Source organism: Neolamprologus brichardi, chromosome 7, assembly GCF_056152115.1.
Source record: "Neolamprologus brichardi isolate AB-2024 chromosome 7, ASM5615211v1, whole genome shotgun sequence".
Taxonomy (NCBI): Eukaryota; Metazoa; Chordata; class Actinopteri; order Cichliformes; family Cichlidae; genus Neolamprologus; species Neolamprologus brichardi.
In genome coordinates this window covers 66,652,123-66,669,136 of record NC_142110.1, presented here as the reverse complement: position 1 = coordinate 66,669,136, position 17,014 = coordinate 66,652,123, and the positions used below count along the sequence as shown (strand labels likewise).

Here is a 17,014-nt window from a genome sequence, read left to right as displayed (position 1 = left end):
AGCTGGGCTCGTCAGGCTCTCTTCTTGGCTGCAGTGGTTATTATTATATTTACATGCTTCCAGCTCCCGTTTTTGCTCGATGACAGCTCGTACTTTTCCTTTTTCTCCCTCCCTCGCTCACAGACACATAATGTGTATGGCAGTCCATTCTCCCTGCAGCACGGACTACACTGCCCATGATGCTACATTCTTTAGAGCTATACCTGTAGCATTCTGCCTGTTAGCTTAGCACAACAACAACAACAGGCGCTCTCTCACCCAGGAAACACGCAGAGAGAGAGCGTCACCCTGTAACCATGGCAACCGTAACACTGCCGCCTGGAACAACAGAACGTAGCTGTCAAACAAAACCCAAACAGTCCTGACCCTCCACAATATGAAACAGGGAAGTACCGCCGTGTAATCCATTTATTTCAACAAAGTAACTGTATTCTAAATACCACCTTTTTAAACGGTAACTGTAACGGAATACAGTTACTCATATTTTGTATTTTAAATACGTAATGGCGGTACATGTATTCCGTTACTCCCCAACACTGTCCATGGCACACTTATGTGCTGCGGCACAGTGGTTGGGAAACACTGCTTTAGAGCACCGTGACCTGGGTGACTGAGATGCATACAAACATCTTGCATTAGTAAAATATTATTTTGGGGCGTGTGCTGTAATGTGCTCCAGTTTTTGTGTAACTGTGTGGAGATAGAAACCAAATTACAAAGATGATTTCCCAACATGTGGCATCACCTCTAAACAGGGGCGCCTCCAGAATATTTTCATAGGGGTGGCCATATGGGGGCCACCAAAAACAGAATTTCCAGTTTTATTATGCTGTTGTCAAATACAGGTTACTGAAAATAGGTACACGTGAAAATCAAATTAGATTTTTGAAATCCATAATCATCTTTTTTAAGCAGGAATAAATGACAATATTTCAGCTCATTGTAGCATGTCTGCCTCTCTCTTTAATTCACAATTATTACAATTATTACCAACGTAGGACAGTCTTGCCAGGAGGGGGCAGCAAAGTTTGGGGGCTGGCTAGTGCAAAATGCAAAAAAGTGCAACCAAATACTATTTTACAGCCTGAAATGGGTATGAACCCTTCTTCTTCTAATTTGAGCTTCTATATTGTTTCGATGTTTTTTGTCAGCTCTATAGCTCTTCTTGATTTCTTCTCATTTCGTGCATCATCTGCTATTCATTCCCATTTCCAAGTCTTGTCAATCACCTTTAAAACGCTCTAAATAGAAACGAAAGGTAAAAGTTTGGCAGCTAAAGGCTGCAGGTGAATCAAAGAGCACCAAAAACTGATCCCCAACCCCACCGACACATGGATGTTTTCCACATTCACGCCACAACAATGTAAGTATACTTTAATGATTTCACACGGTTTACACTACACAAAGTTCATCTTCAACATTTCACAGCAGACACGCTGGATGTAGAGAGGACGAGGGCACCAGCCATGCAGAGCAAGTATAGGTTTATTCAGAGGGAGCTGAGAGTACAGATGACAGCTAAAATGGGTGTTGAACTACAAGCATCCATTACTGCACGGGTGGGGGTGGGGGGTATTTACAGTGAGGATGAAAGCAAAGATGTTTGGGTTAATGATGGTCAGCTGTGCCTCTGACAGATGAAGGTCGTCTGTGAATTTGGAGGTTGTTCAGTGGAAAAGCACTCCTCAGAAACCTTGTAACATATTAACAAATGTAGCTTTGATGAACATTACGTGGAATAACTTTCAACTGAGACACTGAGTCCAGCTAAAATGACCCAGGCTCACTGATTTACTGTGTTGGAATCACACAAACAAACTCAAAGCGGAAGCGTCTGATTGTGTAACAGCTGAATCGGTACAGTAAAAGTTTGAGTTGCGGGAATAAAAGCAGGAATGTTGCTTTGCTTTTTCCTGATGATGGACGCTATTTGGAACATGTAGAAATTTTAAAAAATTACTTGTGTAACTTTTTATGTACATTAAACCAATTAAATTGTTCTGACTCAGTAACTTTTTAAAAATTATTTCCATGACATGTTGTAGTCGTCGTCCCCCCCCTTAATATGGTGCTGCTTAATTAAAAACCTAGTTTAAGGTGTCCTGCAGATGTGATATATATTTTTCCTATATGAAGTCATTCTTTTTTGAACAAAACTCAAAACAGAGCCTATTAATCTTTCAGTCATTTCTACCCCCCCCCCCCACATGCATACTACCCTTTAGGGCTAAGCCCCGGGTGTTTCAAATGTCTGGCTCCGCCTCTGATGGACGCTATTTGGAACATGTCGAAATTTTAAAAAATTACTTGTGTAACTTTTTATGTACATTAAACCAATTAAACTGTTCTGACTCAGTAACTTAGTTTTAAAATTATTTCCATGACACGTTGTAGTCCCCCCCCCCCCCCCCCCCAATATGGTTTTATTTCAAACGAGATATTATTTTTATAATTAAAGAATTCATTTGTATTTTATTTATTTAGCTTAATATATAAAAGCTTAAAACTCACTAGAGACATTTGCTGTCAGTTAAAAAAATTTGGGCTACTGTCTCAAAATTGTGACTTCACACAAGTTACATGTGATAGAATTTCAAATAATGTCAAAAAATCAATTTGGGCATTTTGAAATTCTCAGTATTTCAGAATAATCAAAACTTTTCACACAAACTGAAATTTTAAGAAAACGACTGAAAGTTTTGACAAATTTTCTGGCAATTTTTTTTTCATCTTACATTTTTTCCATTGGCAGAAAGTTTCCATAGTAACCGTTCTAATTTCAATATAATACATTTCCTATCAGTTTACAATTCCACTCTTTAATTTCTAATTATATTTTTATGGTGTTTAAACAAAAATCTAACAATATAGCCAAAAAAAATAATATTATGAAATAAAGTCACCTTCATTTTTTTTTAATTACATAAACATTTATTGGTTCATTTATATCACTTACACAGTTTATTCACTTTATAAGTTTTTTTTTAATCAGTTTACAATTCCACTGAACAGTTTGGGGCTCTGCACCTTCACTTACACCTGAATTTGTCTATAGAGGGATATGTTAGAATAAGTGTAGTGCAAATTGCTCATGCTTGGCTAAGAAGCACAACCAAAGGGTAATATTAAAAATGAGAGCATTTAAAGCTGGAACATGGGGACAAGCACAATGGTTAAGTCAGTGTGCACACAGTCTAAGAACGTGGGGAAAAATGGGTTTGGATGATTTGCAAAGACGTCAGTTATGCACGTTGATCACGATTGCTATGAACGAATGATTCACATTTAACAACAACATCAGTATCTGCACACATGAACACAGCTGGGATGTCCAGGGGGGCACTTCAGGGTCACATTACAGTCAGACTAAGGTCAAGGTTCACAATTACATCTATGATTTATACATTTACAATTAAACAACAACAGCATACAGAGAAATACGCAATATATACATAATAACTTCACTATTGGACAAAAACGGGATTCATCCCGCCTGAATGCGTCAGCCTGACTTTAAAACCTTCATATATTCCTGTTTAAATTCTCCCACTGAGAAGTGCAGACAATGCTGCCCCACAGTGGCAGACTAAAGTAATACAAACGTCATACTGACGCACATGCACCAGAAACAGGCAACATGCTTAAATGATATTAATGTTACATTACAGCCACATGGAAACAGACCACAACACATGCCCATCACTGAAGACACAAACAGCCACAGCAGAGGAGCGGGTACGAATGTTTGGTCAGCTGAGTGAGGGTAGAATAACAGGATAAGGAAAAGGATGCTGACGTGGACAGAAGGCACTTTGGAAAGATAAGGAGTCCCACAGTTACAGTAATAATAACAGTAAAACAAAATAAATAGATAAATAAAATCAGCATCTCTGAATTGCAAATGTTTGAATCTTGAAGTGAAAAACAAAAGGATTAAATAATAATTTCACATAAATTAGAGGCAAAAGATGGTTAGCTGAGCATAAAGCCACAAATCATTGTTATATCGACCTTTTCGCATCGATAAATAACTTGATATGATCTTCAGTGAGCTGAGGAGAGGAGCTGGAAGGCGGTTAGCCACGTTTGGTCAACAGCAGGCTTCTGTTTCTCCTTTCTGTAGCTAAGTTAACCCAATCATAACCCAATCATTGCTGTTGTTGCGACTTCATATTTAATTTACAGCTTTGAGAATGGATTCATTGAGTAAGGTTGTAACTGTAGTTGTTACCACCGTCTGTAACTGCCGCTCGAGCTAGCGCGACATAAAGGAAGCGGATGCCTGTGCAGCTTTTTTAGGAAGTTATATCATTTATGCTTATTTCATTGCAAAAAATTGAAATCATTGTCGTTTTAAAGAAAAATATAGTTGTTGATTGATGATGTCACCTATAATCTAAGCCAGGTTAGCTCTTTTGTGTTACAATAAGAAGAACAAAAGATGTGCTAGCCGATCCAAAAGTTAGCTTTTTAGCCAAATGCTAAGTGAAGCGAGTGAAGCAGTGTTAATTGTTGCGTGTACCATCTTTGTGCGCACTGCCCTAAAGAGATTGCATGGGAAAATATTGCAATAAAGTTTTGTTTAAATGTAAATTTTATCAAACAGTTTTTGTGTATTTACAGAAAAAAATGCACAATAAAGTTTTAAGGAATAAAAACTGACCTAAAGCCACCTGAACAGCAGATTAAAGCACAATGAATTCTTATTGCCATTAATGCTGATAGATAGGTTGCTTGACTTCTTCCTATAATAAATATGGTCACTGAGAAACACAGAATAAACAGCATATAGGATACGTAACATACACGTCACTGGTGTAATACATAAATCCAGTGTATCTGAGGCTGTTCGAGGCTTATACTGGATGGTTTATTCCTTAACGTCACAGACAGATCTACCAGGTCACAGACACATGACTATTATAAATATTAAAGTAACGATGGCCTTATTATTGCTGATCCAGCACACGGTGCAGATGGAAAGGTTTTGCTACAGGTATGGCACAGCTCAGTACAGCAGGTCGTGTTGTTTTTCAGCAGCGCACCACACAAAAGCAGCAGGAAATTAAAAAAAGAGGCAGAGAGTGGGATAGAGCGACGTGGAGCTGGAAGGAAACGGCTGATGTGTTGCTGTGTGCTGTCAGATTGTCACGTGGAGGCTTTGAGATGCAGCCAGTCACTCTCAAACTCACTCTGCTGCCATTCTCTCGATGTGCTCAGTCAGCAGCTTGTACTGTTCTGCAGAGGGACAAAATACATGCGTTGTTCTTCCACACGTAAAGGAGCCACTTTTTAATTATTTACACACAGTTTATGATCACCGACAGACCAGCTGTGCATACAATGAAAATAAAAATATGAGATGGCATTTCTACCAGAAGACAACAGAAAAAAAATCCTTATCTTGAATTTTTAAATGATAATTTCAACTTTTAAATAACTGCCTTTTATTATCCTTATATATGAAAACATTGATCCATGAATACGAGAAAACTGGATCAATCCAAGGCTACTTCATGCTTTACCTTCATTCAGGTTCCCAATAACTGCCTGCTTCTTCAGGAAGTCATTGCAGAGCTTCCTACTCAGACCAAACGCCAGCATGTTGTGAGTGAACGTCCTGAAAATACACACAGCACCAACATGGTCTCAGTACAAGAGGAAAATATCACAAACACACAACAAATTGTGCAGTCGTTGGCACATATAACCGTGTTTTACAGTAACTATACGACTGAAACACCTCAGGAATACAGATATTATAGATTACACATGTAATATTATAGTATACATGATCATGGCGAAACAAAAATCTGCTATTGGGACACACCAATACGCCCAGCTGCAGAGGTTTTGTAGCCACCTATCACCTTTTATTAATCATTTTCATGACTGTGGATTTATGTAGGACTAAAGTAATGGGCCCACCTTTTAATCTGTATTTAATCAGCAATACTGTCTGCATTACCAGACATTGCAACACGTGCGTGGCTCTGTAACACCACTGTTACCACTGATGCAACAAGTCAGTTTGTGAAATTTCTGCCATGCACACGTTTCACGATCAGCTGTAAATGATGTTACTGCAAAGCGGAAGCACTTAGGAACCACAGCCGCTCGGCCACCAGTCGTCACGTCATGTAAAGTTACTGAGGGGGGGATCTGAAGAACATAATCTGCATTAACATCAGCGCTTAAAATGTGTGACAGGGGCTTCATGGCTGAGCAGCGAGCCTCACATGAGTGTCGTAAACGTGGAAAAACACTTCTCAGTCTGACGGATGAGTCAGGGTTTGACCAATGCCAGGAGAACGTTACAAAAAAAGGCAAAAAAAGGCGGTATAGCTACATTTAATGTAATTATTTTTTACATACACTATAAAAGTGTGATTTATACATCAAAGCTTATTGTAGAGGTTCAGAAGTTATGAGCATTAGTCATGTATCTACATGTGAGGTGCTACTGTGTGCCCACACGAGCAACAGAAAGGTGACTGAAACCATCTCATTTGTTTTTTGAGACACTAAAAAGATGTTCAGATTATTTTATTAATTACCACTTATTATCTCATCACCTGTGTTTTGTTTAGGAGCTCATGTTTTGGTTTGTCATTCGGTCTGCACCATCTGATTTTACTGCACTGCAAACTTCTTAAAGTATGTTTGAAAAAATGAATATACAGAGAATAAAATACTATTCCCTTCAAAGTAAATATTGCCCAGAGAGCGAGCTGCCCTGGCGGGCGTTCGCGCTCCTTGTTAGGATTTCTTTCTATTACTACGTGGACATCACGGAGGTGTTTTGGTTACCCCAGCTGGCCAAAGGCGATGTTCTCATCGATTTTGTAGCTGTCCTTCTTCTCCTCATCAGTCATGTGACACCACTTCTCCCTGCAGCAAAAACACAGTCGCAGTCAGACTTCAGTTCCACTCGACCTTCAGCTCGTCCACAGGAACAGGTCAGGGGTGGGTGTCACACAAATATCGCTGACAGGCAGCACTGGCATCCAGCAAGGTTTCTTTACACAGAGCTAGGGCTGCCACAAACGATTATTTTGATAGTCGACTAGTCACCGATTATTTTTGCGATTAGTCGACTAATCAGATCATCATCCATTGGACGTATAGATTATTGCACCAGCAGCATCTGCTCTTATATAACTATCATTAGCCTACAGCTTTAAGTGTTTAAGGTATGTGCTAACTAAAAATAAAGACAAGATGATAGTTTATTAAATTTTAATGAAATTTGCAGATTGTTTCGGTGAAGTTTAATAAACTCCTTGCTATCTAAGATATAACGGGACACCGGAGTAAATTCTCGAGCATCTCACACTTCTGATAATCAGCTGTCTGCTTGACGTTTATTCAGCTGTGTAAAAACTATAACTTTAATCTCAGCCAAACGATTTACTCAGGAACAAATAAAATACTAAAAAAAAAGCCAAACAATAACATTTTTAAGTTATCTAAGTGACTTATATATCAGGTTTAACCTGAGTAGCGAAAGACGGCGGTGGGTTTGAAAACGATTTGCCGGGAGTCCGGTGTTCTCAGGCTCTAGTTAGCCTAGCCCCCGGCTAGCTATCGAGCTAGTGGGTAACAGAAGTCTCCGAAAACGTCGCAGCGCTTTTGAAAATATGTGGTGTCTTGATAAACTGAGCAGATATTTGAGGTTTACACAGCTACATTCTCGCCTGAAAATATGTTAAACGTTTATTTTGTGATCCAGAAAGAATAATAAGAGTAATATTAAAACTAACTAGCTGCCGCCATTGTTGGAAACTGAGCTGGGCTGCTACTTCTTCTTCTTCTTCGGGGTTTAACGGCAGCTGGCATCCTTGTACATGCAGTGCTGCCATCTTCAGTTTCAGTCCGTTATTACACTCTTAAATCCTACTACTTATTCCTGCGTCTTTTGGGATCTTACAAAGCTTCAAACGACGAGTCGACTATTAAATCAGTCGTCGACGATTTTGATAGTCGACGTAATCGTGACTAGTCGACTAATTGTGGCAGCCCTACACAGAACATTGTGATTTTTTTAAACTATATTGTGAAAAGCCAAGAAAAACCAAACAAGCATGACATCCAACCCTGTGACTGTCACTTTCATTTCATTACACATATAAGACACGAAAGAGCACAATAACCAGCCATCAGCGAAAAAACACAACAACAAATGATTCATTCACAAAGAATCATCATTGTCAACGCATGAAAAGCACTGATTTGGACTTTACTGCTGCAAAACAAATATTTATGAATCTGGAAATGTTTCCAGATTATTAATGTCTGAGTTCTTTGATGTGAGTCCATGTTCATTTTCTCGTCTATGTCGATGATGCAGCTTTACACGTGTGCTCCGTTTGTCTCTTATAATTTACATTTTACAGTTTTGACTCATTTGTCCTGAATTTGAATTAAATCTTTTATAACGCTTGAAAAAGAAGAAAACCTGCCGTCATCTGTCTTTGAAGCAACACGCCACAAACTCCCCGAATAATGAAATCTTATCAGAACTATAAGTTGAAAATGATATTCATGACTTCTGTCACACACAGACGGCTATGTGTGAATATTTTTATTTATTAATATTTATTATTATTATATCCATTGCTAATATCATATATTTGTCAAGGCAGAAATGAAAGAAAACATGTCACCAAAGATCAAACATGTTACATTTTTTACATTTTTAATTCTTATTTTTGCACGTCTATATTTAGATGTAATCAGTCTGCAGTGTAAGTACAAAAGCAAGCACACACACTGATTTTTAAAAAAGGCAGGAGAGGGGAACATGCAGATGGAGTCAGAGGGAAAAAAAATGCAAGCAGATTAATGGTTTGAACATGCAGTGAGCTGTGAAGAGGCAGAGAGCATCTCCAGACTGCAGTGGATCTGCTGCCATCTATAAATACCATCCCAGACATTATACAAGCCCTCTTTGCACATTCCGGATATTAACTGTGGGTGTGATGCTCGTCAGAGGTAGGCACAAAAAATCACTTCAACTGCAGCGTGACAGAGCTGCGCCCGACAGCCCCGACGTGCCAACAGACGTCTCACCGTGCTCTGATTATGCAGATGTCCACATAGCACAGCCTCACATTACTCTCTGGTCATCACTAACAGAGGATCTCCTCTCACGGTTCACCGGAGCACATGTGACAAATCAGACCCGGGGCGACTGCCAGACCTCGAGACTCAAGTTCTGACATCTGACATTTTTGGGGTTTTTAGCGCAGATTCCTACAGATTTCCATCTTTATTCACCCATCAGAACATCTGGCGAGCACGGCTGCCATGCAGTGAAATTGGAGGTCGTCTGTTTTGGTGACTATGGAGTCAAAAGTGCACAATGCTGGGTGTCCACACCGCCCGCCGCCCGGTGGTGTGACAACAATACTCCATCAGCCTCTGACGGCTGGAGGTAAAGACTGTTAATGGTTGTAATACTCGTGAAGCAGAAGTCATTTTTGTTGCTGTGGATGTTTGAGCCGTCAGCGTTCATACTCCTCCATCCAAGTCATGCATGGATTTGTGAAGTCACCGCTTCCTATGAGAAATGAAGCTACTCAGTGAGTTCACAGCTCCTTTGCATCATTAACCAGATGAGCTGGTTCTCACAAACTGCCCCTCAGCAGGCTTCCTGACCTTGGCCAATCAGAAGAATGCGGATTTTAAGGTCCCCATTTCAACTTGAGGGGACAGCTTAGCTTCGCTGACAGTGAATCAACCACAAATAACGTAAAGAGAGACAACACCAAAGCATTAATATAGAGACTGCTGTTATTTCTGCTCTAAACTTTAAGCTACAAAGACTGAAGGGGGGGGGGGGGGGGGGGGGGTAACTTTTAATACCAAGCACAGCAAACAACAGGGGAAAGTACTTGACTTTTAGCTAGCAAGGAAGCTATAAAGCAGCCTGACCTCAGTCCAGCAGAGCGCCTTCGGGGCGTGGTGGAACAGGAGATTCACATCACTGCAGCAACTCTGTGATGCTAACGTGTCAACATGCACGAAATCTCTTCCATGAAGAATTACAGCAGCTCTACTAACAAGGTATCCCTAATAAAGTTTGTATATTAGCAGGAAGTGGTATGTACCATGCAAAGTGCAGTATGGCAGCAGCAGAGACCTATAAAGACCTATGTCATTTAGATTGACATTCTCAAAGCTCTCTGTCCCCTTCAGGTTTAGTCATCATGAAGATCTGCCCTTTGCCTTCTCCTCCACCTAAACTTTGATCTTTGCTTGTTTTTTTTTGTTTTTTTGGACAAACAGAGGGACAGACCTCACGTCTTTCTCTTCATCCTGCGTTCCCCTGCCCGGCAGCAAGGCACAAGGAGACAAAGGGTTAAAGTCAGCATGCAGAAAAAGAGAGAACAACAGCAGCTTTTAGAGAAGAAGAAGGAGAGGAGAGCAGACAGGTGGAGAAAAGAGAGGAAGGAAAGGAGGAGAAAGAAGAGAGAAAAGGAGGAAACAGGTGAAGAGGGGGCTAGAGGCAACAGTAGCAAATATTTCATTTAGACAGGAAGTGACAAAGCAATAGGTGCTCCTTTAAACTCTAGAGATTCATATTTCCATCATTTACACAAAGCTAGCGTTAAACAGACTCACCTCGTGGTCGGAGATCTTTTCTTCCTCTCACAATGGACGGCATCGAAAAAGGCGGCGTTCCAAAATCTCAGCGTGTGCCTGACAGACAGAACATGGACACGTTTCAGGCTTCACGCCTCCACCGCTTCACCGAACAGCCAGAAATAACCGTCACCTCTCCAGGCACAAACAGGCTCTGGTATGATTCATACTGCAACGCTAACCATTCCTAACATCTGCAGCTCCCAACGCGCCGGTAATGACTCAGTGAAATTGGGGTGGGGGTGGGGGGGCAACAATGTGTAAAAGCTGCTTTTTGAAATTAAGCAGTAAACCGAACAGAGCTCCTTTTTGTTTCTCATCACTTTCAGCTCAAAATTGTTACTTTTTAATTTATAATAAATTTATGTGATATGGTCACTTTATGTCCCTATTGCCAGTCTTGGCAGCCGGGGGTCAGTCCGCCAGGGCCTCCGCTCCTGGCCGCCACCCGGCACACAATGCACCCGACCCCTATGGTGCCGCCTGCGGGAGGATGGGCCCATGTCTCCTCTTCGGGCTGTGCCCGGCCGGGCCCCACGGACTAAGGCCCGGCCACCAGACGCTCGCCCTCGGGCACCCTCCCCGGGCCTGGCTCCAGGGCGGGGCCCCGGTAACCCTATCCCGGGCAGGGTAAACTGTTCCCTCGATGTTCTTTTCATAAGGGTCTTCTGAATCGCTCTTTGTCTGGTCCCTCACCGAAAGGAGTCAGCTGAGGTGGTTCGGGCATCTGACAAGGATGCCTCCTGGGCGCCTCCTGGGTGAGGTGTTCCGGGCATGTCCCACCGGGAGGAGGCCCCGGGGCAGACCCAGGACACGCTGGAGAGATTATATCTCTCGGCTGGCCTGGGAACGCCTTGGTGTTCCCCCGGATAAGCTGGAGGAGGTGGCTGGGGAGAGGGAGGTCTGGGCCTCTCTGCTTAGGCTGCTGCCCCTGCGACCCGGCCTCGGATAAAGCGGATGAAGATGGATGGATGGTCACTTTATGACATTTTGAACAATGACTGTGAATTAATGTTGTTTTTCATCTCCTAATGTCATATAGTTTATGCCATAATAAACTTACCACATTTTTCATTTATACAGTTTTCACTGGACTCTGTGACAAACTCAGACATTCATTATTTTGGCGCACTTTTCCACAGCGTCCATTCATGCACAGCTCTCTGAAGGTCCCGCTGAGGTCTGGACCATTGCAGCATCGTCATTCTTTCCTTTTTCAGTTGTTTTGTTGGAAACGAAGTTTTGCGCGTGGGATCATTGTCCTGTTTCATGACCCAGTTTGGCTCGAGCTTTAGCTGCAGCACAGACGGCCTCACATCTGACTCCAGAGGACGGTACAGTCAAGAACTTTAAGATTAAACATGCTAACTGAGGCCTGCAGAGTCTGAGATGGAGCTTTAGGCTTTTTGCATTTTCTCTGAGCGACACACGCTCATTCTTTGGGGTGAATTTCCCGACGTTCCCGACCAGCAAACCACCCAAACCTCTGCTTTTATAGAGGTGCTCACGCGTGCTGATGATCAGTTCATCAGGTGCATTTGATTAGCATCACCTGGCTGCTACAGAACTCAGTGTATTCTAGTTTTCCCTTCATTGAGTCCCGTGAAAAGTTTCTTCCTCACATGACGTGATTCTTACCAGATAGGCTGCTGCTTCAGGTGAGTGTACAGGTACACCTTTTCCCCTTTCTTTTCCTCTGGAGCGCCTGACACTGAAGAGGAGGAGGAAATATAACAGGCAGTGATGGACTCAGGTTCGTTTCTAGGACATTCTTTAAAAAAGTAAGAGCACTGGAGCAGCAAAGTGAAATAAAAAATGATTTCTGAGCTACGATACCTGGTGATTTAGGCTTCGTCTCCCCCGGATTTTCCCCATCACTGCAAAACAGATTATAAGAGTGAGGCAGTGACATGTGAAAGTGTTAATGAACAGACTCAGAGAAGGTGCAGATGCTCACTCAGACTTGGGAACCACTGAGCTTCTCAGCTTGCTCTCCAGGCCCCCAAAGAAGCCTTTGACGTCAGTCTTGGACGTGTGTTTAAGGAGGCGCTCGGCGGCGTCCTTCTTCCCTGACAGCCAGGTGTTAGCCTTGTTGAGATAAGAGTCCAGACCAGCTGGAGCACCACCGCGATCCAACAGCTCCGAGGGAGACGGCTGAGACTTTCCTGAGAAGAAAAGCTCAAAATGCTGAGTGCTAACGTTGCCTAACAGCAGCTACCTGCTTTGCACCGTCTGAGGTGGGGGGTTATTTTCACAGGTGTTGACTGAAGTGAGATTTAATGAAGTGAACGCTTCACTTTAGCCCAGCAGCAACTCAGCGAGCTGGAAATGAAAACAGTCATTAGTGTGTAAGATTGTGTTCACAACACAAAAGTGGAAACATGCTGTTACTCTGTGTTAAATCAGGGCTCTCTGCAGTCTGCAGCAGACCTTTGTGTGTCGCTTTGCGCCCGAGTGCAAGTTGTTATAAGCAGAAAAAAATATTTAACTTAGCAGACGTGCCTGCAGACTCGCTGATGCAATGCACTGTGTCACAGCGGTGTACTAATCACTCAGTGCTTCCTGCTTGCATGAGCACAAACACTACCTTTATTTGTGATGCTGCTGCAAGAGAAACCACAGAGCCAAACCCTGCTGGTAACATTCCCTGAATCAGCACTGACGTGTCTCGTTTTTATAAAACAGACACAAACACAGATGTCTGTCTTTTGCACTTTTGCAGCTAAAAGTTGGAAAAGAAAAGCTTTTAATTTGGGCTACGGAGGCTCAGCAGCGTTTCTCTTAAAAAGCAACACTTTACAGTTGCTCTGAGGTGGCGTACAGACTGTTTTCAAGATCTTACCAACGTAATAATAAGTGAAGCACATGGTCATGAGGTTTTTTGCCGGGCTGTAGTCGTCCATCTGGTAACACCTGCAACAGAAAAACAAGAAAACACAGCATTTCTTCAGATGTGATCCTATGAAATGACAACTTTGGTGGAAAATATATGAATTAAATATTATGTAAAGTATGCAGAAGTATATTTTTAGCACCCTTTGTCTGTTTCTGTGGAATTTAAGCAAAAACCACTCAATGCTGAATTTTCTGAAACTTCTTGGAGAGGTAAACAAATGATGCATTTACTGCCTTGGGTGTGTGTTTGAGGTCATGTTCATGCAGAAAATGTTCAGAGATCCTGGAGAATTATTGCTCAACACCACTTTAATGATCCCAAATAGGTCGGACTCGTTGGAAGGAAGGAAAGAAAAGAGGAGCAGCTCTTTTTTTACTTCTTTTTCTTTTGTGGCACAGTTCAATTTTCTAATATTACCATATTTACTTAAAATTCTTTTAATGTCTGAATGTTCTTGACAGATTTATCATCTTTTATGTAATCTGTGACTGATTATTAACAACTGAATAATCTTCAAATTACCTTGAAGATGCACAAAGAAGAATAAAAACCTGGAGCTAACTAGAGCGTCACGTTTGGTTCAGTTGCAGCAGCATTTGCAAGACGCAGCTTTGCTTCCAGCTCTGCTAAAAACTTATAATGTCACATGACCACTTATTCAAAATGATGGCTCAAGTTCACAGTGAAAAAAGTTACAGTTGGACCGTGTTTACTTACTCAAATAGCACAACTGCAAAAGACTGCACGAGTCTGTAGAAGGTGGCCTCGCTCACACATTTGGAGTGGCAGCGCTGTGAACACAGTACAAGTACATGTCACTGCAAGGAAACAACATTTCAGGAGAATATGAGCGAAAAACCTGCGCTTCTTTCTTCACATGCATCAGAGTGATTGTTTTCTCGTCACACGACAAACAAGAAAACAATCGAAAACACATCTTTTTCAGCTAATGCCGTATTCACCAGATTCCCTCCTTCCTTGATTAAACCACAGCATGTTTGCAGGAAATGACTGAGCCTTGATCTATGAGCTCATGAGATGCTTTTAAAGACTTTTCTCTCTGTAACAGCCAGTGGGCTCAATGTTGCAAACAGTAAACGAGTCAGAAAGACGATGGTGGTGTTGGTCGGGGTTTGCTGGTGGAATTTGTGGAAAAAGGAAAACAAATATAAAACAACAGACTTATCTCTGCGGCCACAGCTCAGCCGTTTCCTGTTGATGTGAGAACATCAAGAAGGCCAGAAGGAGCTGAGGAGGCACAGTGTAAAATCTACACATGAGTTTATCATTTGTTTGAACACTCGTTTGTTTTTGACTCGAAACAAACCCGACGGGTCAGCAGCATCTGTAATTTAGGACTCAGAGAGAGAGGATACTAGAATTAAAAAGAAGAAGAAGAAGAAGAAGAAGACAAAGAAGAAGAAGAAGAAGAAGAGACTTCTTCAGTGAACTCTGATGGAAATTTGCTACAACTGGCAAACAAACCCTTCACTGTGTGTCAGCTCTAAAGTGTTTGATGACGACCACGTCGGGCTGGAACCAATTATTTCATTTAATCTGCTGATTATTGTTTGGATTAAGCATTTAGTCCATGAACCGTTTCCAATGCTTTGTTCTCGTTTGTATAATTTTGTTTGTTTAAGAAGCAAACCCAGAGATACGCCGGCCTCTGGAACATTTATCAGGAGGGGATCGGGGGCCTTTCCAGAGACGCCGAGGCCGTTTAGCTGGATATCCAGGAGTCTTCTCAGCTGAGAAGACAGAACAAGTGGCACGTGTCTTAATATTGAGGACGTGAAGAATGAGATGCAGAAAGCTCAAGGGCTTGAAGAACCACCATAACTAAAGCTCAGGAACTTTGCAGAGCTCAAAGTGACAAAAGGGGAGGTGGAGACTCTCGACAGAGACAAAAAAGAAAGTGAAAATGATCAACTGAAGGCTGTGGGAGTCGCAGAGTGTCTTCAAGGAAATAAAAGAAAAACATGCAGAAGGTCTCAGAGTCCAAAGAGTGTTCAGCTGAGCTCAGTTTGGAAACAACAAATTTCATCTTGAGATCCAGGAGCTGCAGCAAACGCTCAAGAAAAAGACTTGAGGAACCGGACTGAAGCCGCAAACCTCAAGACCTTCAATGTGACACACTGTGACTGACGCTCCGGGAGGGCTGAAGCGACAGGACTGAGGAGGCCCAAAGGGTCGGAGAAAAGCTATCAGACAGAAAAAAAGCAGGAAGTAGTAGTTCGAGACATCGTGGAGCTCACACAGATGCTCAGAAACACTTTTGACAGTCCAGGCAGAGACGTACGAAGACGAGGCTGCGCAGAAACTGCACCAAATGGCTAAAAACAAAATCAGCTGCCAAAGTGAAGACGGCTTCAATCGCAGCTACAAACTTCTCATTTGACAAATAAGTCATCAAATCTCATATGTTGGTTATGCCTGTGTCTCTACACCAAATTACTCCATCACAGTGCAGAAATGAAACCTTCAGAGTGTTTCGTTTGAGTTCCTTAAAGCTCATTTTTGCACAACAGAAAGCAGAAAGGTCGCTTTTTGTACAACACAGCAGCAAACGGAAAGAAACAAAAGAATTTAAACTGGCTCGTAACAATGTGCAACAACATGTGACTGTGTGTACTTTCAGTCATTAAAAGGAGAATAATGTAACAAAAAGCATCTAAAAACACAAGTTTGAAGTCAGCGCCACTTTAGAATAATATCACAAACCGAATGCTGTTTTTAAATCCTCTGCAGCAGCACAGTTTCCACCTCTGAGGAAAGTTGTTTTCCAAAAAGTCCGAATGACAGCAGCAGTCAAAGAGCTCCAACTCTTTGGAGCTGACTACACTGCAGCTCCATAGCAGTAATTTTCTCAGTATATTCTGCCATGGTTTACTCTTAATGTCACTTAATACCACCACTAACATGGTGGGTAATTATCTTCATGCCTCTAAAATGCGTAGTTTGTGACGTCTCTAATAGTTTCCAAAATTGCCTTAGATATGAATGAGCAGCGGGCTCGACTGAGAAGAGAGGAAGGCGTACTGACTCACTGACACAGGTCGGCTTTTAAAGAAAGTCTGAAACTACTTTTTAATATCACCTTATCATAAATGCTTCCACATAAACTGGAGTTAGAAATTAAAAAAGTTAGCGTTCATCCTCCAGCTTCACTGTGCTAATGTTATGCTAACATAGCTGTGTTGCTAGCAATCACGTAGCACAACATTTTAAACCAGGTAGTCCAACTTCAGTAACCCTGCAAACGCCACTGCTGTTTAGTTTTCTGTCTTCATTATTTTGGAAGTGGTAGCAGAGCTGTACGTTTTAATTAGTTTCAAAAATCTCCCAGTCAGAACATGCTATGAAATGTTTAGGTGGAAACTAGCGAGCTAACTTCCTGTTAACTTCTAACTCCGTTAAATTTAATAAATTCTGTTTTCATGGATGCATGGATGTAAAACTTAATTGTTA

The 17,014-nt window shown here is 41.8% G+C and overlaps 1 protein-coding gene across 3 annotated transcripts in view; it reads right to left on the bottom strand.

Moving 5' to 3' along the window:
• Positions 1 to 2,908: 2,908 nt before the first annotated feature.
• kiaa0513 (KIAA0513 ortholog) overlaps positions 2,909 to 17,014 on the bottom strand; it is a 31,142-nt gene continuing 17,036 nt past the window's right edge. For 2 of the 3 annotated variants that reach the window (XM_087844184.1, XM_087844185.1), the window contains exons 4-13: positions 14,261 to 14,334; positions 13,490 to 13,560; positions 12,605 to 12,812; positions 12,484 to 12,524; positions 12,286 to 12,358; positions 10,627 to 10,704; positions 10,301 to 10,330; positions 6,811 to 6,891; positions 5,526 to 5,620; positions 2,909 to 5,238 (exon numbers count right to left, since the gene is read on the bottom strand). In XM_087844184.1, the coding sequence (XP_087700310.1) occupies positions 5,189 to 5,238; positions 5,526 to 5,620; positions 6,811 to 6,891; positions 10,301 to 10,330; positions 10,627 to 10,704; positions 12,286 to 12,358; positions 12,484 to 12,524; positions 12,605 to 12,812; positions 13,490 to 13,560; positions 14,261 to 14,334 (801 nt within the window). In that variant the 3' untranslated portion in view covers positions 2,909 to 5,188. The remainder of the gene's footprint in view (positions 5,239 to 5,525; positions 5,621 to 6,810; positions 6,892 to 10,300; positions 10,331 to 10,626; positions 10,705 to 12,285; positions 12,359 to 12,483; positions 12,525 to 12,604; positions 12,813 to 13,489; positions 13,561 to 14,260; positions 14,335 to 17,014) is intronic. The other variant, XM_087844186.1, reaches the window with a different exon arrangement.